Below are 26,128 nucleotides of genomic sequence, written 5' to 3'. Positions count from 1 at the left end.
AGTACATGTCCTACCTTTTAAATGCATTGCACTGTGCCCTGTGGGCTGTTTAGGGCCTACCCTAGGGGTGACTTATGCGTATTAAAAAGGAAGGTTTATTTTGCCAGGTTGAAGTGGCAGTTTAAAACTGCACGCACAGGCTGCCATGGCAGGCCTGAGACAGGTTTGCAAGGGTACCTAAGAGGGTGGCAAAACAAGTGCTGCAGGCCCACACATATTACATTTACAGGCACAGGGCATGTAGTACACCGTTACTAGGGACCTGTAAGTAAATTAAAAAGTACTCTTTGGGGACAGGCTAGCCAATGTAACCATGTTTTAAGGAGTGAGCACAAACACTTTAGCACTGCTTAGCAGTCATAAAGTGCACAGACTCCTAAGGTCAACAGAAACAAAATCAGAAATAGGAGGAGTAAGGCAAAATTTGTGGGGGAAGACCACCCTTAATAAGGCTGACAGGTCTAACATAACTCACTCTGCAGCCTTTCTACATCACAGTTTTCATATCTTCATTTGTTTGAAACGCCTTTACCCTGCAGGGCTGTTTGGGTTTGTTTCTCTCTCTATACTGTCATCTAAATCATTCCCTTCTTGTGACTCACCGCTTGCAAGTCTCTTTGGCTAATGTGATGTGGGCAGAGGCAATTGAAAAGTGAACATCTTCCCAATTTTATTTCAAGTTACTACTACCTTTTTACCACACCCACTCACCCGGTTGTCTCCCTCTCCCAGCTACCCCCTCGACACAGAGACCTCTCTGTAGCTACCATGCTGACACATCTCCCTGCCTAAGCCCTCGCTGTAGGTATCCACAGCACCTGCTTCAACTGATGTTCCTATAGTATCTTTCTATTAGTTAATATACCTTGATAACATTATCTCTGTTGACCTGGCCACACACCACATTAGAATAAGTAAAATACCTACACATAGTTTCCTTGTAAGAGAAGGGACTGCACATATGTTTTATATTTCTCTCTCCACACTATCAGTGTTCACACATAACATTTGGGTTGCTTCTTATGTTCTGTCGTTCCTACACTGTATGGCTGATATCAATAATTAGGTATGTTAATGCAGCTTAAGTATTTGCCTACTGGACATTTTGACATTGCAGCTGGTGAATGCAGCTGATGGTCCTCATCACCCTTTCTACGATTTGCCAACAAAGGTTGTTTGGAAAGGAGTATAGACATGGTAGACAATCTGCATTGCAAGCAAACAACTTAACAATCCAGTGTTGGGCAGTGTTGTGCTGGCATCATCTGAACTGTCACCAAATTCACCACAATATCTTGAACCTTTGGTGATTGAACAGGCAGGTCTGTCAATGTATATAGTTCTTTTGAGAGTTCGGTCCATCACTAATTTGTCACATGGATGCATCAAAGGTCATTCCTAGTTTAGATTCTGTACCACTCAGGCTTGCATTCCTTCACATGGCGCCTTTCTCAGGGTGAACAGATGTGTTGTACATGTGCCTTCAGGCTGCTAAGCTGTGGTACTGTACCTTTCCAGTTGTTTTTATTTACTTTGGAGCTGTATTAAACCTCTGTCACCCACAGGTTAAGAGGAATACACATACTATGACTGTTGGTTTTCCTCTGAAAAGACAGCTAAGAAAACTAAAGCTTATTAAATAATAATACATCTTTCTTTGGTGGCAATAAGAGAAAGAGATTTGAGCAGAGTAAAGACCACTTAATGTAAAAGAGACCACTAAAACACCTTGTGCTTTTTGCTGTTTCAGTCATGAATCTGGTTTGCTGGGTTCTGTAAAAAAGTCATTGGGGATGAAGAATGTTCTTTACATAGACATATGGGGGATGTAGGTGGGCTTGTAGGGAGAAACCTGCGGGAAACCTGCAAGTTTCTTATCCAGAAAACTATTTATAGTAAATTGTCATATGTCTTGTTCAGCGTATTTACTTCACAATGTATTGTGTTTTCTGCTTTGAATGGTGGAACTAAATTATTCTGCAGTATTTGTTCACTAAATATGGTTTTCTTGTTTTTCTCCACCTTCATTCATGTGCCCACATTTTCCCACATTAGGAAGGAGCGCCCGACGTCGCTGAATGTCTTCCCTCTCGCGGATGGAATGGTACGTGGGCAGTTGGGGACCAAGATCACCCCTGGTTCGGACCACTGGCACCCAAGTGACCTCAGCCAGATGAAGTCCAACTGCATCTACAAGGTTTGCTAGACAGTCATGGGAGCCTCCCTGTCGGTCATGGGCATCACACACCCCCATTGTGAAGGCAGAGGCCGACCTGTGTCTGTGTAACCCTTTGCAGCCCTTCCTTGACCACCAGAACAACAGCGAGGTGGGCAAAACTAGGAAGAGATTACAAAATTAACCTCCATTGAGGTGGAAATTGTAAACCAGTTTGTTGTTAAGTGGGGTCAAGACATTTTATTCTTTATTAAGAGCAAATAGAGTAATTTTACTTACGCCACATTCTTTTCCTCAGCAGAGTGAAATTATTCCCCCTTCAGGTACGCTTACTTCTGTAAGCACGAGAGCACAGTACATTTTAAGTAAAAAGTGAAACAAAGAAGTGAGAAGTTAATGGATAAACAATTCACATTAGACATAATGGCTGGAGAGTACTAGTGAACGGACAAAAAAATAAAAGAAAACAAGTTAATTAGGGTAAATTATTGGCAACTAATGTTGTGTTTAAAAAAGTTTAAAATAGAAAAGTGATGCTGAAATTAAATATAGCCATACATACAACAGTACCTGGGTCCTGTAAATTACAGGTGCAACTGAAAAGAGTGGGGCTCACTTACAATGATTGAACCCCTCTTCCAACATCAATCCATGTATGTGAGACTTCTGTCTGGACCTGGAAGTCACCTTCAATAATCACAGTGCCTTGACATCCACTCCTTGGTGTTTTGGATGCTTCAAAGTGGCCACAATGTGACATGTTGGCGATGTGTAAAACTCCATAAATGAGTTACCAAATGTAATGGTGCTTATATTTTATGGCAATTATGGAATTACAAAATAGTTCTGGGGTGCAGTCAGTTATGGGTTACGGCTATTGGGATGTGTGAATTCCATGACAGTTAGTAACAGGTGGATGCAGAATAAAGAAGTGTTTGTGTACACAGTGTGGGGCAGAGGCAGTGAGAGGCAGTAAAGGGAATGTGCCTCCTTCCACCAGCACAGACTTTGTCTTTTCATGTGCCACTGTTGACACTGCTGTGGCGCCACAGTGTTACAAGTCTGCTCTTCTGCTTGCATATTGAGGAAGACTCCACCCTACAACACTGGTGCAGGCTGTAGAACCATTCAAGTCACTATTTTTGCATTACAAGCTATGGTGTTAATGTCTTATAGGAGGCTTTGATGGTAACCAGTAAAGAACCAACCAGGATATCCTACATATTGATAATATCCAATGTTCACATGGTTGGGTAATGGTATCTTTCTTCGGAGTGCAAACTGAGGCTTTTAATACCTCATACTTTCATTACCTGTGCCTACAATTTGCACTAATAATACTGATTCAGGTCTAACTAATGAGGATTGTTGGCTATGCTGTGATTTTGTTCTGGTGGGTGCATAATGGCTTTTCATGTGTAAGGGATTATTACTTAAAACATCCCATTAGTGTGATGTGTACTTTTAGCTTTTAGCTATCTGTTTCTTGGTAGACATTTGTTCAATAACCATAATCAAATTGTTAAACTATAGTCCTTGGAAATATGTAGCAGGATTTTCCTATCGCCCGTCGAAGTGTCATGGTCAGTTTACTTTTTCTATTTGCTCTTGGGGCCAGGTGTTGTGTAGGGCCTGATAGTCTTTAAAAATAACTAATATCAGAGTAGTGAGTTATATAAATCATGTCATGAGTATGCAGTAAAAACAAATAATTGCAAGATTTTGATGGCATTGTTTGAGTACTCTTCCCCAGATTAAAGCTTCTTCTCTATAAGAAGTGAAGATTGAAAAGGGTGTCCACGATTTTAAGATAGATATGTTGCTCCCTGCATTCACACAACCATGTTTTCCTTGTTGGTCAAAGTCTAAAGAAAGGTGTTGTTTCAAAGTGGAATGCCAGCTCAACTATACTTCAGATGAACACATTTATTCAGCTCCTCTTTTGTGGGGTTTCAAACTTTGACACTGATGCAGGCTTGCTAAGTATTAATACTCTTCGCTCTGGCACATCTAAGTAGAGGTACCTGAGACCAAGCCTTTTCTGTTTCTCCAAATGTGTTTGGCTGCAAAGGATTATTACTCTGCCATCCCTTTGTCCCATGCCTTCATCCTTACATCACACTTTCTGTCTGTGTTCCTTGTCTTTGTGTTACATGGAACTGAAATGTGTGTGTTTGGTGGATACTGTTTTGTTAGAATGTCTATCGACCCTGTGCAAATTCAGGTTGCCCACAATGACTGGAAGACATGGTTTCCTGAAGATATTAATACATTGGTCTCATACTGTCAAAGCTACGCTAGCGGTGCCATAATTTGTTTTGGCTGTTGCCCATTTGCATTAGGTGTCAGATATGACACTAACTTTCCTGTGTCCACACTCTTACAGAGAGAAGTCCTTGTTTTCAGTCTTGCATAAAGTTCTGTTTTTCATTCTGATACAAAGGGCCACCTCTCTGTGAAAACAACAGTGAGGAGGTCCTTAACAAGCAGGAAGTTGATGATCCATCAGAAGCTAAGGTACATCTCAGCAGGTGAGATTTTGCAGTATTGACAAACAAGAGTGATAGTTTTCAAATGTAACCAATGGATCACTGATTATTTTAGAAGTATAATATATCCCTTCCCCTAGCACCAGTCATACTGTTCTTCTCCCTGAAAGCAAAGTTGAGAAATGAAATATAAAGTGCTTATTGATTCCATATTAATACCCTTTGCAGGACTGAGTAGAGGATATCAAGGACTCTGCCTTGATACCGTAATTTTTCATTTGGTGCTTGATTCATTTTAATGCAACTTTATTCTACTTCACAGTAATCCATCAAGTAAATGAGGGCAGAGTTAAATTTCATTACATTCTGGTAATCAGCTATGGGGTTGAATCCATATCCACAGCTGTAGGAAAAGGAAAGAGGGGTCTGATTTAAGCTGTGGGCATATCATGAGATTAGCTAGTGTAAAACCTGTTGTGATGTCTATTCATTTCACTGCTGAAGTATATGGTCAGTAGTTGTTTAATGGAGTAAGGTGAAGGGATGTCAAAAAGCATGAAGGTGGAGGACAAGGAGGCAGTGTAAAAAGATGCATTTTCTTTTGAAATTAATTAACAGGTACCAAATAATTGATATCAGGAGCAGGCTTCAATATAATTAAATAGATTGCTTAAACTTTCTATTATGTTTTTTAAAACTATTTACTGTCTTCAGTCTAACTTATGTATAGAAAGAGCCCCATTAATGAATGTAAGGTCAGGTTTTGTATTCACAAAACCCGAATTTTCATTGGTGACATGATTTACCCACATTTAATATTACGCCACAAAGGTATAATAGTGCATCAAAGGAAATCTCACGGATAGGCAGCTGCTTTTTCTTGTGAGGAACACCTGTGCAAATAGGTTAACACCAACAAACACTCACATCACAATATTTTGCTGGTAGTTTTCCACCCAGAAAACATGCCTACGTTTAATCTTTGCGAGGATAAGTGTAAATGTGTGTTCTTAACTGAAAAGTGGGGTGGAAGCTCCCCATGTTGAGTTCACATAATATGATTCTGTCAAGGGGCTAATGTAATCTCAAAGTACTTTTTGAAAATATCCTTATCCTTTCTGTATCTTAAGGCGTGACCCATTTGCTCTGCCTTGTCTACTTTGGACAATATATAAAGGCTTCAACCATTTTACCTTTTTTTCCAGTCACAGGACATTGTCTAGACACAAGCCTTTTGCCATTAGGTCAGCTTAACTTTTTTAAGTTGTCTATTCTTTTAAAGTTTTGTGACTTTTACAGTTTTCTTACAATATTTTTTTCTTTTTAATGTGAATATCTTTAATTTCCTGTCATTATTTTTTTTTTATTTTAGTCATCCACTACTTGCTCTGAGGGCTTTACAGCAAATGACTCACTGATATACCTGTCACATTTCTAATACTCTCAGTACTATACTGAGTTTCCTTGACGCAAATGAACGATAGATGAAAATCTCTGTAAAGCAATGGGTCGCAAATAAGGTATTGGTATTAGTGAAGACATAACGAGTATACACTCCAATTTGAGATTGGTGGACAGTTGGTTTTCTCAATAATGTGTGTCTTCTTTAAAAATGAAAGATAATACAGATTAGTGTAAGAGAATAATCCATTATCAGCCTCAAACTTGGATGTTATAGCCTACTCATCTCATTTTTACCTTTTCCATCCACCAGAGTACTCAGTGTTGTTAATTTTAGAGCAGCAACTAAGCTTGACCCTGGTTACTCCAGAGACATGGGAACACAAGATGCTCATAAAGTGTTCCTTGTTGGCATCTTTTACACTTTGACATTAATTTATAAATACAGCAACCTAATTTGGAAATTCACCTTCGACATTGGTGCAGTCTTGTCTTTCACACTCTTTAGAGAGTTATGACATTTTGACAGATATATAGCGACAAAGCCTGGTATCAAACAAATATAAGATCCTCTTTCCTTACTCCCTTCTGTGAGGTATGTACATCTAAAATGGGAGCAGTCTCTGGTAACTAAATGCAATAATTTTTTAGTCCTTTCATCAAAGTGACCTTTGCTGTTCATCTTAGAAAGCAGCATTAATAGTTGTACCTAGCAGGTCTAGGAAAGGATTTTGTTTGTGCTTTATCTCATTTACTATCTTTCTTAGAGATCAAGTTGCTGCTAGAACTCATTGTCTGTTATAGTGAAATTAATTTATGATTTCATGACAATCAGATAATTTCTCCTTAGCTTTTCTTTCCTAAATTCTACATCTCCTCCTTACTAGATCTTGGAGTACTCATGATGCAAATTGGACCACAGAAGCTGAGTACTGATCCAGTGTTAGAGATCTGTATTTTGAAGTTAGTTATCTATAGCTGAATTGTTTATTTTACTGGAGCATGTTACAAAGGTCTGTCACACCTTTTATAAAAAATATTATTTATTTTGGTATTGTAGTACAGTAAAAGTACACATCTTAAGTTGGTGAATCTATAAAGGACTCCAGGCCCAAGAAGAAAATTTTGCTAAAACAGTAATTCTTCATCATTATCATCTTCTACACAATAGAATGCAATTAGGTTTAGCTCGTCCTTCCTAATGAGATACTACAATATTTGGTAGGATAGGTAGACAGGCTGTACAGACTTTTCTATGTCATAATTTTCTATACAAAATAGATATCTGCAAAAGATTGCAAATGTTTGATAGATTAAACATGTCTACAAAGGGCTTCAAGATCATTTTACTGGTAGTGGGACATATTGCAAGAATGCATATTTATGGTTGAAACCTGCATAAGAAAACCGTTAACAATAAACTAAATTATCAGTGAACTAAAAGCCATACTCAGTTAAAGAGTGCCTTTACTCATTTCCATTTTGAGTTCATGGCCCACAACAATCAGTGATTGGGAAAGCTTTTCTCTGGTCCCTGAGTGGTTATTGACGAATACTGTGACAGGTACTGTAACATGTCCCCCATGTTGGAAATGCAAACAACATTGTTTTCTTCATGAGGGACCTACACACCAATTTATCAGCTTCCGTAAGATATGAGGAGAGAAGTGAATGTAGCAAGCGTTTTCTCTGAAAGAGGGGGTCAGACAGGGCAGCATCCTGTCCTCCTTCTTGTTTACATTGTATGTTAACAAATTGGAGCAGCCCTTGGTAGGTGGAGCGATGTGATATGCCCACTAGAGTTAGTTGACGTGTGCTGCTCTGTGGCAGATGATGCTGCCTTGGTCTCTAGAACAGCACAGGGATTGCAACTGCTCTCATATAATTTTACTAATTACATGGTCTGCCTGGTACTAACATTAGCAAGTCACACAATATGGTAATAGGATCTAGATCTACTAAAAGCAAACACATTGGGTTAAGGGTAGTGTTATCACCTCGGTGAACACCTTCCTGTATCTGGGTATCCTATTTGACTTGTACTTTAGTTAGTTGTAGAAATGATTTTTCTAGAAGCACCTTAGTCTTTGATTTTGCTACAAGACTGGGGCTGCAAAGGCATGGCAGCTATGATGGATAATGTTAAGGTAAAGTGTGTTTCTATAGCCATTTCTAGTAGCGATATGGGAGCATGTTAATATTCTGACCTACAGATCAAAGAGAATATGTTTCATGGTCTTTTACTCTCGCTCCCCAAATGTATGGCAACGTTCATTATTCCCCAGGAACTGGGCTAAGATTATATCTCAGATGGTTATCAGGTGAAACCATTGCTGTTGTGGTTGCCAGTATGACTAAAACCAGAGCTAGAATTTAATAGGATGGTCATTAAGGATTGTTTGGAACTTGATCATGTTTCAACAATACCCTGTTTCAGATATGTGTTGACTGGCTTTCAAAAGCTAGATCGTCCAGCTCTATTTTATAATAGTGATGGTGTAGTATAAGCAGATAAAGTTAGGGTCAAAAATACCTTAATGTCACCAAAGTGTGATGAACAAGAAACTATTGCCTTGCTTAAACCTGAAACCATTTGTTCAGTGAAGTGCAATCAGGGTATATTGAAATGTTTGATATATTTAAAACCATATCTCTTGCCTGTGGTCACTCTGCACATCTTATATGGCTTCTTCACAAAGGAGGGTTAGGGAAATACCATAGACTTTGCCCATCAGGCCTTTTTGATTTTAGTAGAGTTTCCTCTGAGGACAAATAGTGAGAAAATTAGTTGGCCACAGAATGTGCATTCGAGGAGTAACAAGCCAGAGATCCCAAGCAGAGATAGTTGTTTTACTAGGCAGTTCTGTAAGCAGTGCTCCAAAGCATAAAGATATTTTTGGGAAGTGTTTGTCTTCCAGCAAAGGTCATGCAAAGCTGGACTAAATATGTATTATTTAAATCCACCCAGACCGGCTCAAGGGCACTAGAAGAAGCAATCATATGGGGAAAGCATGTCCACAAGCAAGTATGGAGTGGTATTTCCATCTTGTGCTACAGTGGTTTTGCCCACGGGGAATACAGCATCCAGAACACAAACACAACATGTGCTTTGACAGTTGCACATATCACAACTCACCACATACAGGCAAGGGAAATTAAGACACCCAATTTTAGGTCCCTGATCGGCTTTTACACAGGTAGGTTAGGTAGACATCTTTCCCAGGGGTACAGGTAAAATGACTTGCAACTTTCTGTAGAATCTTAGCTGCTGCCAACCTTCACTCACCCTACAACCTGGTAAGCAGTCATTATCCAACCTTCAATAGAGGTGGCAATACACAATGGGTGATCTGTGCTTGCCTGCAGAGGGCCCTTGCTTCCAGCGTTCCAGGCAATTAGGCAATTAAGTTTTTAATGATAAGCAAGATCACATTCAGTCTACCTACCAAAATAAAATCCACTTTCTAAAGTGAGGCAATGGATTTTTATATGAATACACCAGGTTCATGTAAGCTTGCAGTACACAGCAATTTGGGTGCCTCCAGTAAACAATACATATTTCTGGCTCATTGCTTGTTTTCCTTGCTCATATTTTTTTCTTCATAACTAACAGGATGAGATGTCGGAATCAGGCCAGTCTTCAGCACCAGCCACACCAAGTACCACTGGGACCAAGTCCAACACGCCGACTTCTTCTGTTCCTTCTGCAGCTGTCACACCACTGAATGAAAGTTTGCAGCCAATGCTGGACTATAACATGACCACAAAAAACAACAAGCGGGCGAGAGAAAAGCGCCACAGTCGAAATATGGAGGTCCAGGTCACGCAGGAGATGAGAAACGTCAGCATAGGTGAGAAAGCGTTTGACTGCGGGAGGTGGCCACGCACCTGTCGAAAGGAACAGCCGCCTGTGCCAACTAAGGAAACAACACACGAAGGAGAGGAGGGAGGTAGTGTTGGCTCCTGAAGACATTGTTACAATTGCCATCGTCTATTTTGTTTCAGAGAATAGTTATTTCATTCCTAAGCAAATTGTGTATGGTGGGGTGGTAAGAGGAGGGTCAGGAAATCATCACAACATGTATTTGTTCTGATGCTCATTATGTTATTAGCCCTACTCAGATGCGGAAGCTATTTCTGTCTGATGCCTGCTGGTATACCCATGAAGTGTAAAATGTTTTTTTATTCTCCATCTTGGTATTTACATTTATTGCAGACCAACCTTTTCAGTCAATTGACTCAATGACTAGAAACAGGCAATGTATGTATCAGTGTGTTGAAAAGGGAGACTGCAAGTACCATCCAGACCATCAGTCTCTGACATATCATATTTTCTAACTATATTTTCTATTGTAATGTTGTTAAGGGTTAATTCCTGAGACATACATTTGTCTCTATTGATAGGTCATTGATCCTGTGTGCCTCCATTCTATTGTCTGTGTTTATTGAACAGTGATAAGGCTATTGAGCCCCTTTGCCTTTTCATTGGATAGGTTCTTGACTCCATTGTGCTCCCAGCAGATGGACTGTTCATTCAATACCATTCCCTTCACTTGGGCGGAAGACTCAGCAATCCTCAAAGTGAATAAGCAGTTGACTTCATGTTCTAGAGGGTTCACTATGAATCCCGTGGCCCTCTGACATATTCTTCAAATCATCATGTAACTTTCCTGCCTGATCTCCCAAATTTAGCCACTCTCGGCTTAATGTCATTTACACAGAATCTTTCAAATAAAAGCGAGCTAGTGACAGTGCCTCCCCCCACTAATTGTCCCGCCTCTCAGCTACTCTTATCTACACACTTGAATGTCTCATGTTCCACCTTCTCACCATGCATTGCCCTGATCAAAACCTGCTTAACCCTACTGAGTTTAGCTTTCAAGCACTTCATTCCACACAAAGAAACACCCTCATTCCTGTTTTAAGCGTTCTCACTTGGACCACTGTAGTGTATCCTTATGCTACTAAACCTCTTGGTGCTCTTTGACACTGTTAGCATCCTCATGATACTAAATCAGAGATCTCCAACGAGTAACTCGTGAGCTACTGGTAGCTCTTCATCTACCTGCAAGTAGCTCCCCCATGTGCAGCCCAGCCCACTAAATTAAAAGGCTATTGCTTGGATGAATTGCCAAAATTGAAAAGTGAACATTCAAGATGAAAATTTGCACATTTTCAGAGCTCATGAGATGAGGTTTAGAGAAAAATGGTTGAATTTCCAAAATATATCTACATTCCAAGTTGATAAAACCTTTCTTGCATTACTACTGGCATGCCTACCTGATGCACTGAGGTAATAACTGCTGGCTGTCTTGCATAGGGTGGCCTCTAACCTAATGTTGTCCATACAACACTAAGAATATCAGTAGCTCAGCATATTATTTATTGAACATAAGTAGCTCCTGTTACAGAAAAGGTTGGAGACACCCGTACTAAATTATACTAAAAACCCTTCGGTATCACTAGTGCAGCATTAAGTTGCTCTTGCCCTGCCTTTCCAAAGGATCATTGAGTCTTTGTACTCCTTTTTCATGTCTCTGACATCTCTACTTGATCTTGCTGTTGGCCATAAGGCTGACATCGGGACTCTTTCCTTTTCTCTCCTTTGCACTGCCTCCCTAGTTGATATTGTACCTTAATTGTGCTTGTTCTACTACCTTTTTGTAAATGATATCCAAATCATTTTCTCTTACCCGTACTTATTCTCTACACTCCAGTCTTGCCTTTGTAAATTAAATCTGCCACTGAGCGACCCCCCTAAAATCGCCCAAAACCAAAATTCTGTATTTCCCTAAGCTCCTTAACATGTCACATTTTCCTCCCATACTGATGCCATCAGTCCAATTTGAAGATCTCAATTTGCTCTTCAGTTCCAAAATACATCTGGAGATCTTTCTCTCCCTTCCAAAGTTGACGATTGTAACAGTTTCCTACTATGCTACAGCCAGATTACATTTCCTCCCTTGGACATTCCTTTCAGCTTTGCTTTGTGCACAGTCATTAATGTCCTCAGGCACACACTAAACTTCCCTTCTTACACCAGGTTGCCTGGCTGTCTCCTAAAACACAGGGAACAGTGCAAACTACTGATTCTAGTCCTTAAAATTATTTGCAGAACATTTTCTGCTTGAAGTGGGAGTCAGAAACCACACAGCCGTCTCAGAAGATTTGAGGCTTCAACATAATTTCAAAACACTTCTGAAAAAGAATGCTTGCATTCTGATCCAAATCCTTTTCAGATGAAGAATTCAACATCCACATGCTCATCTCTTCAATAGTTGAGTTAAGAAGTGTATTCACCCATCTGATTCTAGTTTATCTGTTCAGAAGTCCTTAAATGGCATTATTTACATTTGGAGCCTGTTTTGTTTCCGTGTGTACTACTGATCTATGACAAAAAATCTGATGCAAATATGGCCTGCCTGGAGAGTGGTTTCAGCACTATGTTTTTTTTCTCCCCCAGTGTCCTCCCTTGTTAATCTAGGAACAGTCTTATGAAAATAGTGTGATCATTCTGGAGATGATTTTGACTGTTTTACTGCTTGGATTTCGGTCAACTCTAAACTAACAAATAATGGATCATAAAGTTAATCTTAAATATTATTTTATTTCTGTTTATCCACAAAGAGATCTAAAACTGATGTTTTGCTTTAGACAGCAGGCTTTAAGTTACCTGAAGCCAATTGTTCATGAGGTAGTAACTCTGCATAGCCCCATGTAGTAAGAGATAGACAATGTGATTCCGTAAGTACTGGTTATTGGCCCTTCTCTTCTCACCAAAGAAAGTGTGTTGGCATGATGTTTCTCTTAAGCATGTCTCAACTAAATGTCTTCCAGCAGGGATGGGCAGCAGTGATGAGTGGTCTGACGTTCAAGATATTATTGACTCCACCCCCGAACTTGACATGTGCCAAGACCCCCGGCTAGACCGCACTGGAAACAGGTATGTGCTTTAACCCATGGTCTGCATTAATAGAGGTGTGTCAAGCATTGACACTCACCCTTTCCGCTGGCAAGTGTATGGTGGTCAGATGTAGTTTATTGGTTATTGCACTGGGCTTTCTCTTGAGGGATTCTAAGTACTTTCTGTGAAAATAATGCCGTTTTCGGAGGTTGCATTGAACATTGAAATGGTTTTGCCATAGGTTACATTGTAGAATAAAGGTTACTGAGTCCCACTAGTAAGCCAGTATCTTTAAATGGAAAGGGGGAGATGGGCAGTAGAATGTGTGCCAGCCTCAAAAGAAATACATTTGGATTCACAACAGCAACCCTCCTGGAAATTCAAAAGTGATTGCCGGTATTGTGGGTGCTGCAGAGGATGTTAGCAACAGAAGGGCAGCCTGTAGAGGGTTACTAATCAATAAGAAATATCCATGAAATGGTGATCCTTTATTAATTGGGCACATTGAAAAAATTATGTGTCTCCCTTGCAGAGTGGTGTGCAATGATAGGGTCATTTCAGCTGTGGTACTTCATCCTGAGTAGAACACAAATATAAGTAATCTCCATTGGAGTGGATTGAGGCTCTAACTCTCCCATTGAGGATGCCAAAGATGATGAGTTGACCCACATAGGGCATAATGGAAGGCAGAGCCAATCTGAAATAGAGGGCAGGAGAGTTATGTCGACCAGAGGAGAGCAAAGTAATTATCTTTCAAGAGATCTTTGATCTCTTATATGTCACCTCAGACATCATTAAAACTGTTGTTAGTCTATAGCAACCAATCATACCTTGAAAGTTCACCGTTATTGCCTTGTCATTTTCTGTGATATTCTCTTGAACAATTATTTTCTGTGAGTTTTTGATATTTTGCTTCTTTGTTTGTTCATTGATTGTGATCTATTTCATTGTGATTGAATATTTGCTTTCTTTTCAGCTAGGTCACTTCTCTAAAAATTGACAACCAAGCACAGATACTGCTATTAATATCTTATACTTGCGTAAGGTGGACAAGTCTTTCACAGTTCTAAAATTCAAAAACGTGGAAAATAATTTATTTTTTCTCAGTTACAAAGCACTATAGATACAACAGTAATTTGAGACTCATCACCATGACACAGCTTTCGTTCCAACACACAGTCAAAGACTGTGGACTTTGGAACTTGCTCCCCATCTAGATAAAGATATTACAAATACCACCTCCCCTTCTGGAAAGGCAATACACCATATTTTTTAGCTTTCAGTTTTCTCATGTTGAAACTCAATTATATGGAAGTCCATGTGTAGTAGCTGCCCATTGGTGACTGATGTCACAAGATAATGCCATTAGCATAACCCCTCTACCCAGTTAAACCTCTCTCTCAAGTCTTGGATTGACGTAGGTTAGAAATGTCCATTGACTTACATTCATTCATCAGTGCATCAAGCCTGAGCACACAATGCAAGGAATGCGCAAATAGTAAACCACTTGGTTAGGCCATTTTACTGAAATGCTTGATTTATTTATCCTTTCCTTATAAACTTTGAAACAATATGTACATACTCTTGATTAAATATAAACTAGAGCAGGTAGAAGCCACTGTTGTATGTGTTAGTTTTATTTCTCTTGAGCCAGCTCATTTGTCTGTTGCTTTCCCACATTTTTTTCTTACTGGCTTTGGGTTTTCCATTCTTCCCTTGGTGCCATTGCTTGCCTTCCTTCCTGGAGGCAGGTTTTCCAGGACGACACAGTTGCCCATTGTCCATTTGGATCATGTGACTAGACCAGTGCTAGACACCTCCCATCGGTATGGCACCTATTTCATCCTATATTTAGACCCATAGACCAAGCATAGCCAAAGAGGTTTAGCAGTGTCTTTCTGTGGCATCTGTTCTGTTTGGGTCAGTTATGAACTGGAAGGGGCTGGGCAACAACACCCACTTTTTTGCCCTCTCAAATACTTCCCTTGGACGTCTCCCTTTCCCCTCCATTTGCATATTAAATGCATTTGATCCGCATGTGGTCCAGAATCTCACCCACACTAGTGGATTGCACTTTTCATTGTGTCATAGATGCCCCAGTAGATGTCCTTGTGTTGCACAGCGACTGCTTGTCAGTAGGCCTAAGAGGCCCTCAACTGTAGTTTGTCAAGTTCTATGGGTTATTCCATCACCACTTCTAAGTGGACCCGTTCATACCTTCTGTTGAGATTTGTCTTTAGATTGTTTTGGGGCCACCTTCACCACTCATCGGTGGACTTCAAAGTGCCTCTACTAAGGCTGTCCATTGATGTTTTGAGTTGCAATTACATCATGTCTGGGCGGATCGCATAAACCTAAACTGTTCTGCCCATGGCTTCCATAGGTTGTGCGTTTCATCACTTCTTAATGGGCACCATAGGCCTTTTACTGAGTTATTTGATTTAGGTGCTCTGTTGTCCTTTTTGGGTTTCTACTGGACCATTGTGTGGGTGTTATCCTCTGGCTTTTGTGTCTTTTAGCCTTACCTGCCTTGGGTGGACTCTCACTCACCAATAAACTGAGATGCTACTTTTACACCCTTGAGTCGTAACACCACCCAAAGGTGAAAGGAATATTACTTCCACTTTTCATTTGGCCATGCGCAGTGAGAGTTTGGCGCAGGGCCTGTCTCTCTGGGTGTGAGAAAAGGTATTAGAGGGTGTGTGTAGGTGTGAGAGCGGCTGGGAGAGTGTGAGAATGGGTGTGAGAGGATCTAAGTGGGTGTGTGAGTGGGTGTGATAGTGTCTGATTATGCACCAATACATTTAAAATGCATTTACCTCCACAAAGGATTTCAGATAGTTTTTCAGTAAAGAATTGTGAAATAAATACACTTGTTTTGTGTTCGCCAAGCCCGGAAGTTGGGAGCATTTGTCCTTTCCAGAAGTGAAGTTTCAACTGGGGCACCTGCTACTTTTATATTTGTAAGCGCTTCCTGTTGAGGTTTAATTTCAGTGAAATGAACGAGAACAGAAGCTGACCTGCTCCTTTATCCAACAAGAGTCCACAGTTTGCCCAAAATGTCAACCCAACTGGTGCCCTTTCTACTAGTTAGTAAGTGCTACCTTGTTGGATAAATAGCAGTGTGGGGAAGCGGTGCCACGTGCCCCCCTCTCTCAGCTGATTTCGGCCCCAGGACCCCATTCTCTGGAGCCCACGACAAATTCCAAGGTGGGGAGGATATGCTGCCCCCCTCCCGGGCCGATCTCGGCCACAGGGACCCCATCCCCCGGGGCCTGGCCTTATAATTTTTTGAGGGGGGCCTCCCTCCCCCAAAAATGCCTGTGGTCCCAACCATCTTGCTGCCTCCAGTGGGAAATGGCATTGCAAACACAGACATGGAACTGCTAAACATGCAGCTTTCTGACTGTGGGAGCAATTGCTTCCTCTGTTTCCCTGCCCACATCTCTGCAGGAAGGGAAACAGAGGAAACCTCTGCTTCTGGCAAGTGAAAGCTGTTTGACAGCTCTCGTCTGCTGGAACCGGAGTGTTTGCTCTGACTTGGCCGGAGCTGTCAAAGTTCCCACCAGTTTAGAGCAAACAGCTGTGTCCTGGGGGTGTGCACTCCTGGACATGGCAGGAGCCGGCCCTTGGAGGTGGCGGTCCCCAGGGCCATTATTGGCTTCACGAGGGGGACTTCATGGCTCCCCCCTATTGTTAAAGTTAGCCTCGGGGAGGTGGTGGTCACCAGGGCGGAAAGTCCACGACGGACCCCCTTCATTATGTTTTTTTTCAACCCTGGGGAGGTGGACACCCCATTATATAATTAACCAATTTTGCCCTGGGGCATTGGTGGTCCCTGTGGTGAGGGGCACCCCACATAAAATTCATGTAAGCAATAGGCAGGCGGTGAGGCATAAACAAGCCCAGGAGCAGAGCCCAGTGCACCTCTCTACTTTGTTTTTTAACATGCTCCCGGAACCTGGCCCCTCAGGTGCTTTCTTAAACCAATCGCTGGAGACTGCACTTTTTAAAAAAAAATTGTACTATGGATTTGTGACCCCATAGCACATTTGCTTTAAACATTTTTAAAAAAAGTACTTTTTGCCAGCACCAGAGCTAAGGAGTCAGGTTGTCCCTACCCTGGCCCCTTTTCTTGTTTTATATCTTTTTTCTGGGACTCAGTCCCAAGATGGCTGCCAACACTTCCATGTTGAAGTGTTGGCAGCCAATCAGATCTCAGCACGAGATAGGGGGCGGAGCCTTTGCATCCCTATATATATTTACATTTGTTTTATCTTTAATATTTCAAAAAGTACTGTATAGATTTACACCAAATAACAAAAAGGGCTCTTTCTGGACCAAGAGCTAGCTTTCTTCCGAATTTGGTGTAATTCCATCCAGCAGTTCAGCCTCTATTCCTTGTCAAAATACCAATAGAAATTATGTGTAGAAAATGCTTTTTGGATACCGCTTTATCTCGGCCCCCACTTGACAAATCACCCTAAAACTTTCCAAAGAGCAGTTGAAGTGAGTGTCGTATTTTTTTGGGAAAAGTTCATGAAGAGTTATCGTCTGCCGCCAAAGATAAAGGCAAGTAAAAAAACGCTTTTTCTTTGGAAGCTAGGTCCCAACTCTAACTACCTAGTGGAGACTATATATATATATATATATATATATATATATATATAGATATATATAGATATATATATAGATATATATAGATATATATATATATTCACCTAAAAAAAAAACAAAGGTGTCAGGGACATTATAGTTAGGTCCACATTTTACTTGCACAAAACCATAGAAATTCAACAGTTGTAGTTATGGTTATCTCAAGTAACTATAACTTGTGCCATAAGGTAACTATAACTCACACCCTGTCGTGCACAGTTATCTCGTCAATAATGTTACTGCAAATGTTACATTGATATTATTAATGATCTTATAAACAATGTCATGAGTGATATAATATCTGGGTTAATTAGCAGTGTATGACGAGACCTCGAGTTGTTATAGTTACTTTAGGGCATGATTATAGAGATAACTATAACTGCTGAATTTCTATGGTTTTGTGTGAGAAAAATATGAACCTAACTATAACTTCCCTATAACCTTTGTTTTTTTTAAGTGAATTTCTAAAAAAAAAAAATATTTTATTTCCTAACTATAACGTCCCTGTAAGCTTTGTTTTTTCAGTGAATTTCCATGTTCTTTTAACATTAAGTAATTTTAATTTCTATACGTTATTGTAGTTACCACGGTGCACTGCCTAGGGCAGTGCGCAGCAAGGCTTGACCACAGGGCCTGGTCTGTGGCCAGGCCCTGCAGCCCATCCCTTGTATGATCCCAACTCCATGCCACGCTAAGCTGAAGGCCATGAGCAGTGGAGGTTGGCCAGGCCCTTCAGCCTCCCCTGTACACGCACCCACCTCTACACCAGGTGACCGCTAGTAGGTAACATAAATAAATACACACACAGACACACACACACAAACACGCACACACACAGACACACACACAAGGTCTTAAACATAGTTGAGGATTTAGAAGGGAGTAAAACTAACATGATTTATTACCATACCACATCTGCCCCAGAGTTCTACAGCTAAATACTGTGCTTAACTATATTTCAAGCAAAACCTGTCTCCTCAAATCAGGATTGTCCCACAGCTTCCCCATTTTGAATTCTAACAGGAAATGCTGCTGTGTTCCTGGGGACAATAGAGTTTCTTTGCTCTTTTCATGTTAATAAATTTCAAAAAGCAGAGAGGTTATTATATTCGTAGCACAACTGTATAAACACAACATGTATAATGCTGGTCCTAATTGGTTAATTTACTCTGAAAAATTCTTCCTAGGTCAGAAAGCAATAATATATAGTTGATATGACCGTGTGTGTAGACATGAAAGGGTACAGAGAACAATAGCCACTAAATAATTGTGAGGCAGTATAATTTTATGATTTTATCCTTCAGTGGTCTAGGCATTTATTCTTTCCGTTTGTCAAAAAATCATTTTTAAATCATTATTTTTGACTTCTGCATATAACAATGGGCTTTTTGCACGATATACCTTTGATGTTTCAGAGACAAGACATTGGAGATCAACAGTTATTTTGTCAGGTAACACCAGTTTATCAATATAAAGTATTATTGAAATTAGTCTGTGACCAGGTTTAGGAGGGATGCTGTTGTAGTCTGGGGTCTTGATTGTACAGTTTAAGTAGTACTTGGATGGGTGAGCACAGTGCCACTTTTCACTCCATTTTCAGTGAGACAAAGCTGGCTTTATGCTTGCTAACTCCAAATAGCCACTTGCAACAACTATTGTTACCCAGTAATCACTGAGAACATTTTACGAGAAATAAAACTGACATCGCTGCCCTCCAGGGAAAATAACTTTGTTGAAATGTACAAAGCAGCTGTCTGAAAGAGTGTTCTCACTTGATGTGAACATTACGGTCTTCATTGAGACGTTACATATAGTTTTCTAGGCTAAGTCTGTCTTTCGTTGTCTCTTTACATGTGCACTCCTTTCTCTGCAACCTGCATTTGTCACAGGTTGCTCTAAAATGTAAGCTTTGAATTTCTAATTTACAACTATATTACTTTAGGGAGGAGCTCATGCTTCAGACCAAATGATGTTCCTGTAGTATTTGTTCTTTACCTTCCATAGATTTCATCCACTATCCTTTACATCGTAGAGATTGATATTTATCCTGTTTTGGCTTCCAAATGACTACCCAAATTATCCTATTGGGTTGGCATTTTGATATTCTCTGAGCACCAAAGACCATATATTACCTTACGTGTCTTTAAAATTAATAGACCTCAATTATTTTCTTGCAAATGTCTAACCAACTATATCACCTTACCACTTGATTCCAAATCATACTTTATTAAGCCATGACTGTATCCCGTATAATATAACTGGGGAAACAATGCCACAGGTACGTAACTTTGTTTAAACGCTTCTGTGATTTACTAATAAAAAATCATGTTGGTGTGGTGGTGGTGTGTAAGAAAGTATGAAATCGCAGTGTGAGACTGAATTCATCGCAAAAGTGATGCTGATAGACAAAGCTACCTACAGTAGCAAAGTGAACACACCTCAGTAAGCCTGCTCTAAAGGGCGTTTCAGCCCAAATCCGGGCTTTTGAAGGGAGTAATTTGGATTCCAGATGTGTTCTGTAAAAGTTGAGCTGATCCAAGAATATAGAAGCAAGATTTGGCCCAGACCTGAGAGGCTACATTGCAATTTTAGTTAAAATCTTCTTGGATACACAGAAGGGTGAGCAGAGACCAGAGAATGTACCCCAAAAGGTAAGATGCCTGCAATAGGGTATAAGAAAAGTGTAGTTGATCGTTTTGGGTGTGTAATGAATATGCAGTCTTACACAATCGGGACAACAGTAATTAGACATTCCTTTTCCTGTGTGGCTGCAGTAAAGGTTGAGTTGAACGAAGCAGGGTCCTATAAAGGTGGATCTGCTTCCTTGAATTCATGCAGGTAATGAGTGTGCCTAGCGCTAGGACAAAAACGTCTGAATCCTCCATGGTTGGAACATCAAACGTTTAGGTGCTTGATTAGGGTGCTATAATTTCGAACTGGCAGAATGAGTGCCCTAAAAAATTGATACCACAATAGCATTTTGTTCTCAGAGGATTCAGCATTTCTTTATTCGAGCAGAGCTTGTGTTAATTTGGATTTCATGGCAGTATGCTGGAAAAATCGACTTTGTCCATGTTCACACAAAAGTTTCTAAATTAATGGCTATATCAATTTTTTTAGACGAGCCACCAAAGGATTATTTACAGACTGAAAGATGTCCAGCTTTTCTCTTGTTCTGCTTTCTCTTAATAACAGTCCAACTCAGGGAATTGTAAACAAGGCTTTCGGCATCAACACAGACTCCCTGTATCATGAACTGTCCACAGCAGGCTCTGAGGTCATCGGAGATGTGGATGAAGGGGCTGACCTGCTTGGTAAGTTAAGATTCTTGTAATTCTTTGTATTGACAGTAGGTAGGATGCAAGATGGTAGGCAGCAGGATTAGTACTAAAAGTGGGCAGGAAGTGATTGTTGGCAGCAAGTTGTTGCAAAATGTAGCGCTACCTCCAGAACTCTTGCAAATGCTCCATATTCCCCAAATTGCCTTTGCTTGGGCTGAGGATCTCATACTTAGTGTACGGGTACTGCCCGACTCATCCTTGTTGTTGCATTCTGGGCCACAGAATATTTGAAAGAGATGTTGCCTGGTAGTTTTTTTTATGTTTGTGCGTACCCCTTCGTCACTAAAGGAAGCTCACCACATTTTAAATGGTGCATGCTCGAGCATGTTTCTGCAAAGCTACACATTTTTGTTTATTTTCGTTTTGGACATGCATTAATTGTGGCTCTATCTCGAGATCACAAAATAAAGCTCCATTTTCTGGAAACTCTAGAACTTGCTGATGTCTCGGCTCTCTTGTCTGCGTTTCTGAGTATCTCGTCATTTTTATTGGAATTATGATTGCATTTGTATTGCGCTTCTTACTGCTGATGGGGCACAGAAGCACGTTACCGGATGGCTATCGCACTACACAGTAGTAGAAGACAGGGTTGGAGGTGTGTAATATTGCAGTGTGGTGTGTATGGGAGGCATTGTGCTGTCATGTGTAAGTGACTTAAGTGGTGCCCTTGTTATACATTGTGCTTAATAGGATATGTTGGGAATAAGAGTGAGAGATAGAGCAAGCTGTTTGCATTAATTGGCAGCGTTGATCTGCAGGCTTCTTACAGAATTATTTGATGACAACAAAGCCACTGACCTATACCTGTGATGGAAGGTATGTCATATTTTGGATGGACTGGTGAGGGTAAGGAGAGGGGCAGTGTAGCTATCCAAAGAAAAGGACTATATTAAAGTCATCCAGGAAGCAAGTCATCAATCGTATCTAGACTTAATGCTGCTTTGAAGAGTCCAATCGAGGGGCAACTGTGGGAGCTGCAGGGATGAACTATGCCATTCAGTTTAGGTACCCTTATTATACAGGGAGTTTATTGTGTTTTAACGTATCTAATCTTCGATTACATTAGGTCCCCCAGAGAGAGCCTTTTCTTTTAATGTTTGGTAGGGTTGTCAGTAAGATTCATGTTCGGTTTGATTTCTCACCGTAGATGGCTTTCATGTGAAGTACTCTGTTTGATTTAGCATGGGGATTTGCAGAAGATCGATTGGTGAAGACTAAAAAGTTACTTATATAAATATCGCTAGTTTTGCAGTGTGTGTACAGGGAGTGCAGAATTATTAGGCAAGTTGTATTTTTGAGGATTAATTTTATTATTGAACAACAACCATGTTCTCAATGAACCCAAAAAAACTCATTAATATCAAAGCTGAATATTTTTGGAAGTAGTTTTTAGTTTGTTTTTAGTTTTAGCTATGTTAGGGGGATATCTGTGTGTGCAGGTGACTATTACTGTGCATAATTATTAGGCAACTTAACAAAAAACAAATATATACCCATTTCAATTATTTATTATTACCAGTGTAACCAATATAACATCTCAACATTCACAAATATACATTTCTGACATTCAAAAACAAAACAAAAACAAATCAGTGACCAATATAGCCACCTTTCTTTGCAAGGACACTCAAAAGCCTGCCATCCATGGATTCTGTCAGTGTTTTGATCTGTTCACCATCAACATTGCGTGCAGCAGCAACCACAGCCTCCCAGACACTGTTCAGAGAGGTGTACTGTTTTCCCTCCTTGTAAATCTCACATTTGATGATGGACCACAGGTTCTCAATGGGGTTCAGATCAGGTGAACAAGGAGGCCATGTCATTAGATTTCCTTCTTTTATACCCTTTCTTGCCAGCCACGCTGTGGAGTACTTGGACGCGTGTGATGGAGCATTGTCCTGCATGAAAATCATGTTTTTCTTGAAGGATGCAGACTTCTTCCTGTACCACTGCTTGAAGAAGGTATCTACCAGGAACTGGCAGTAGGACTGGGAGTTGAGCTTGACTCCATCCTCAACCCGAAAAGGCCCCACAAGCTCATCTTTGATGATACCAGCCCAAACCAGTACTCCACCTCCACCTTGCTGGCGTCTGAGTCGGACTGGAGCTCTCTGCCCTTTACCAATCCAGCCACGGGCCCATCCATCTGGCCCATCAAGACTCACTCTCATTTCATCAGTCCATAAAACCTTAGAAAATCAGTCTTGAGATATTTCTTGGCCCAGTCTTGACGTTTCAGCTTGTGTGTCTTGTTCAGTGGTGGTCGTCTTTCAGCCTTTCTTACCTTGGCCATGTCTCTGAGTATTGCACACCTTGTGCTTTTGGGAACTCCAGTGATGTTGCAGCTCTGAAATATGGCCAAACTGGTGGCAAGTGGCATCGTGGCAGCTGCACGCTTGACTTTTCTCAGTTCATGGGCAGTTATTTTGCACCTTGGTTTTTCCACACGCTTCTTGCGACCCTGTTGACTATTTTGAATGAAACGCTTGATTGTTCGATGATCACGCTTCAGAAGCTTTGCAATTTTAAGAGTGCTGCATCCCTCTGCAAGATATCTCACTATTTTTGACTTTTCTGAGCCTGTCAAGTCCTTCTTTTGACCCATTTTGCCAAAGGAAAGGAAGTTGCCTAATAATTATGCACACCTGATATAGGGTGTTGATGTCATTAGACCACACCCCTTCTCATTACAGAGATGCACATCACCTAATATGCTTAATTGGTAGTAGGCTTTCGAGCCTATACAGCTTGGAGTAAGACAACATGCATAAAGGGGATGATGTGGTCAAAATACTCATTTGCCTAATAATTCTGCACTCCCTGTATTTGCTGTAAGTGCATTTGTAGTCCTTCATTTCTCACTTACCTGTAGCAGTCTCTCGCATTCCTTTCCACTCAATATGCAAAACTAAAATGATTCCAAGGTGGCTCATGTTTTGTAGCCCAAGGCTATGTGTACTGCTTGGTTTGGCTCTCATTCACTGTGATAGCGAGAAACTAAAGATGTTCTTCATAATATTCTACTCCTTAATCCGAGGAATATTCTGATATGACCGCTAAAGAGAATAAATGCCATATAGAAGTGACTTTTTTCGCTTTGCACTGACATTGGAGCAAAAAGGAAACTAGTTTTCCCGATGATTATTTCTTAGGTAGAAAATAAGTGTTACACTTTCGAAAATAATTGTATCCAGATATTTCAGTATTTCAATTGTTTATACCTTCATTGCTTCATGTGGCTCTCTTTTAGAACAACTCCCTTTCCACCTACAGGCACCCTTTAGGAAGGGCGCACACCTGCACTGTTAACTACATTTAATATTTATTTTTACAGTTTCCAATGAGATGAACAGTTTTTAAATGGGGAGTTGGTGGATGTTCAACCTTATGTAAAATTGCTAAGTAGCTTAATTTGTCACCAAGCATGTTTGTTTAGATCAAGGTCAACCTGTAAAAGAAGCGCTGAACCCTTGACACTGAGTCCTCCAGTGTTCCAAAATACCTCTGAGTGTTCCTGAATCGTACACATAAAAATCTAGATGAATGAACGAATGATATAATGTTATATAGTGCACTGACACTCCTTAAGAACATCCTGGTGCTGCGGAAAACAGACAAAGGCTAGAAACAACAGGTGGATCTCTAATTTACAGAATCAATGAAAAGCATACTGCGTTTGAAATTCCAAGGATCCAAGTTTTCAATTGCTTTCAGAAGATCTCTTCTGAACTGAGAGATCGCAGTGCCAAAGAGAGATTATTCCATGCCTTTGCTCCTAGGACTGCAAAAAACTTTCCTCTCATTGATTCAAGTCTGAAGGTCGGAATCTTGATAAGGCTCACCGATGAAGACCTAAGCAGATGGAAGGTGGTGTAGTGAGTGGCTCTTCCAAATCGGTATTTTTGTCCCAAGTTTCTGTAGGCTCTAAACATTAACAGGAGGATTTTAAACAGAATTGTTTTATGCATGGGCAGCCAATGTAGTGCTCTCATAGCGACAGACGCTGAAGATCAGAAGGGAAGATTCAAGACCAATCTAGATGCCGCATTGGACCGTCTGTAATTTTAGAATGGCATAGAGACTATTGCAGCAATATAATCTAGAAGATATTACTGCCACCACAACGGTTTTCCTAGCATCAAGAGGAAGAAAAACAAAAAACGTTGTAAGAGATGTGATGAGGCTTAAAAAAGTACTCACTGTTGCGGATGCTTGTGGCTGGTAGAACAAGGTGTTATCAAATTTGACTCTGAGGTCCTTTGCCACCAGGACTGCGGGCTGGGGGTACGTGTGGAGGAAGGCCAACATGCCTAGGGATCATATGTATTTGACTTCCCAAACAGCATCATTTCTGTTTTATCGGTGTTGCACTTGAGGTGACTAGCTTTCATCCACCAAATAACTTCAGCTAAGCGTTTTCAAAAATTAAGTTCTGAGGCAAAAGAGTCTTTCTCCAGGGACAGCATCAATTGCGTAGTGTTGGCATAATAAGTAACCTCAATTCCAAAGGAGGATATCAGCGTAATCAAAGGAGCCATGTATATATTAAATAGCGCAGGGCTCAATGAAGAGCCCTGCGGAACTCCTATGCTGATTTATTGTTCTGGGGAAAAGAAAGATCCTAACACCACTGTGTTTGTCTACGGTTAGATAAAAATGATTTGATTCATGCCCAGGCTAGATGGTATATCCCGCTGTTGTACACCTGATGCAGCAATATCTCATGTGAGATGGTGTCAAATGCTCCAGATAGGTCTAATAACATCAAAGCAGTGTTATTCCCTGCGTTTAATGTCATTTTAAGAGTGTCTGAGACCTCTAGCAATGTTCTTCACTCAGCTACAAATTGCTTTTTACAGGTAATTCATCCCAAAATTAATCCAGTTTCTGCAGCCAAAATTCTTATCTTAATTCAGAAATACCCATCTTCAAAATCGTTAAAAGTACATCGTCTATAAATTGTATACTTATTTCATATGTTTCCTCCTCTAAAATAATCACCACATCCCATAAAATGCACATACATGCACAGCCTCACCTCTTATCTATTAGACAGATTAAATCGCAAGCTTGACTGAACTGCCATCTTTTAGACAGACTGGACATCCCTTTTTAGACACAAAATGATAATTCGAAGCCTCAAACTATTCTACGTCAAGTC

At 40.5% G+C, this 26,128-nt stretch overlaps 1 protein-coding gene across 6 annotated transcripts in view; it reads left to right on the top strand.

Moving 5' to 3' along the window:
* Positions 1–26,128, top strand: part of MAPK8IP3 (mitogen-activated protein kinase 8 interacting protein 3) — a 729,083-nt gene that overhangs the window by 346,137 nt on the left and 356,818 nt on the right. For 2 of the 6 annotated variants that reach the window (XM_069210567.1, XM_069210566.1), the window contains exons 5-8: positions 2,056–2,197; positions 9,680–9,917; positions 12,904–13,009; positions 20,822–20,940. In XM_069210567.1, the coding sequence (XP_069066668.1) occupies positions 2,056–2,197; positions 9,680–9,917; positions 12,904–13,009; positions 20,822–20,940 (605 nt within the window). The remainder of the gene's footprint in view (positions 1–2,055; positions 2,198–9,679; positions 9,918–12,903; positions 13,010–20,821; positions 20,941–26,128) is intronic. The other 4 variants (XM_069210572.1, XM_069210569.1, XM_069210571.1 and 1 more) reach the window with 3 other exon arrangements.

The sequence above is a fragment of the Pleurodeles waltl genome, chromosome 10 (assembly GCF_031143425.1).
Source record: "Pleurodeles waltl isolate 20211129_DDA chromosome 10, aPleWal1.hap1.20221129, whole genome shotgun sequence".
Classification (NCBI taxonomy): domain Eukaryota; kingdom Metazoa; phylum Chordata; class Amphibia; order Caudata; family Salamandridae; genus Pleurodeles; species Pleurodeles waltl.
Note: the sequence above shows the minus strand (reverse complement) of the source record. Positions and strands in the feature narration are given on the sequence as shown.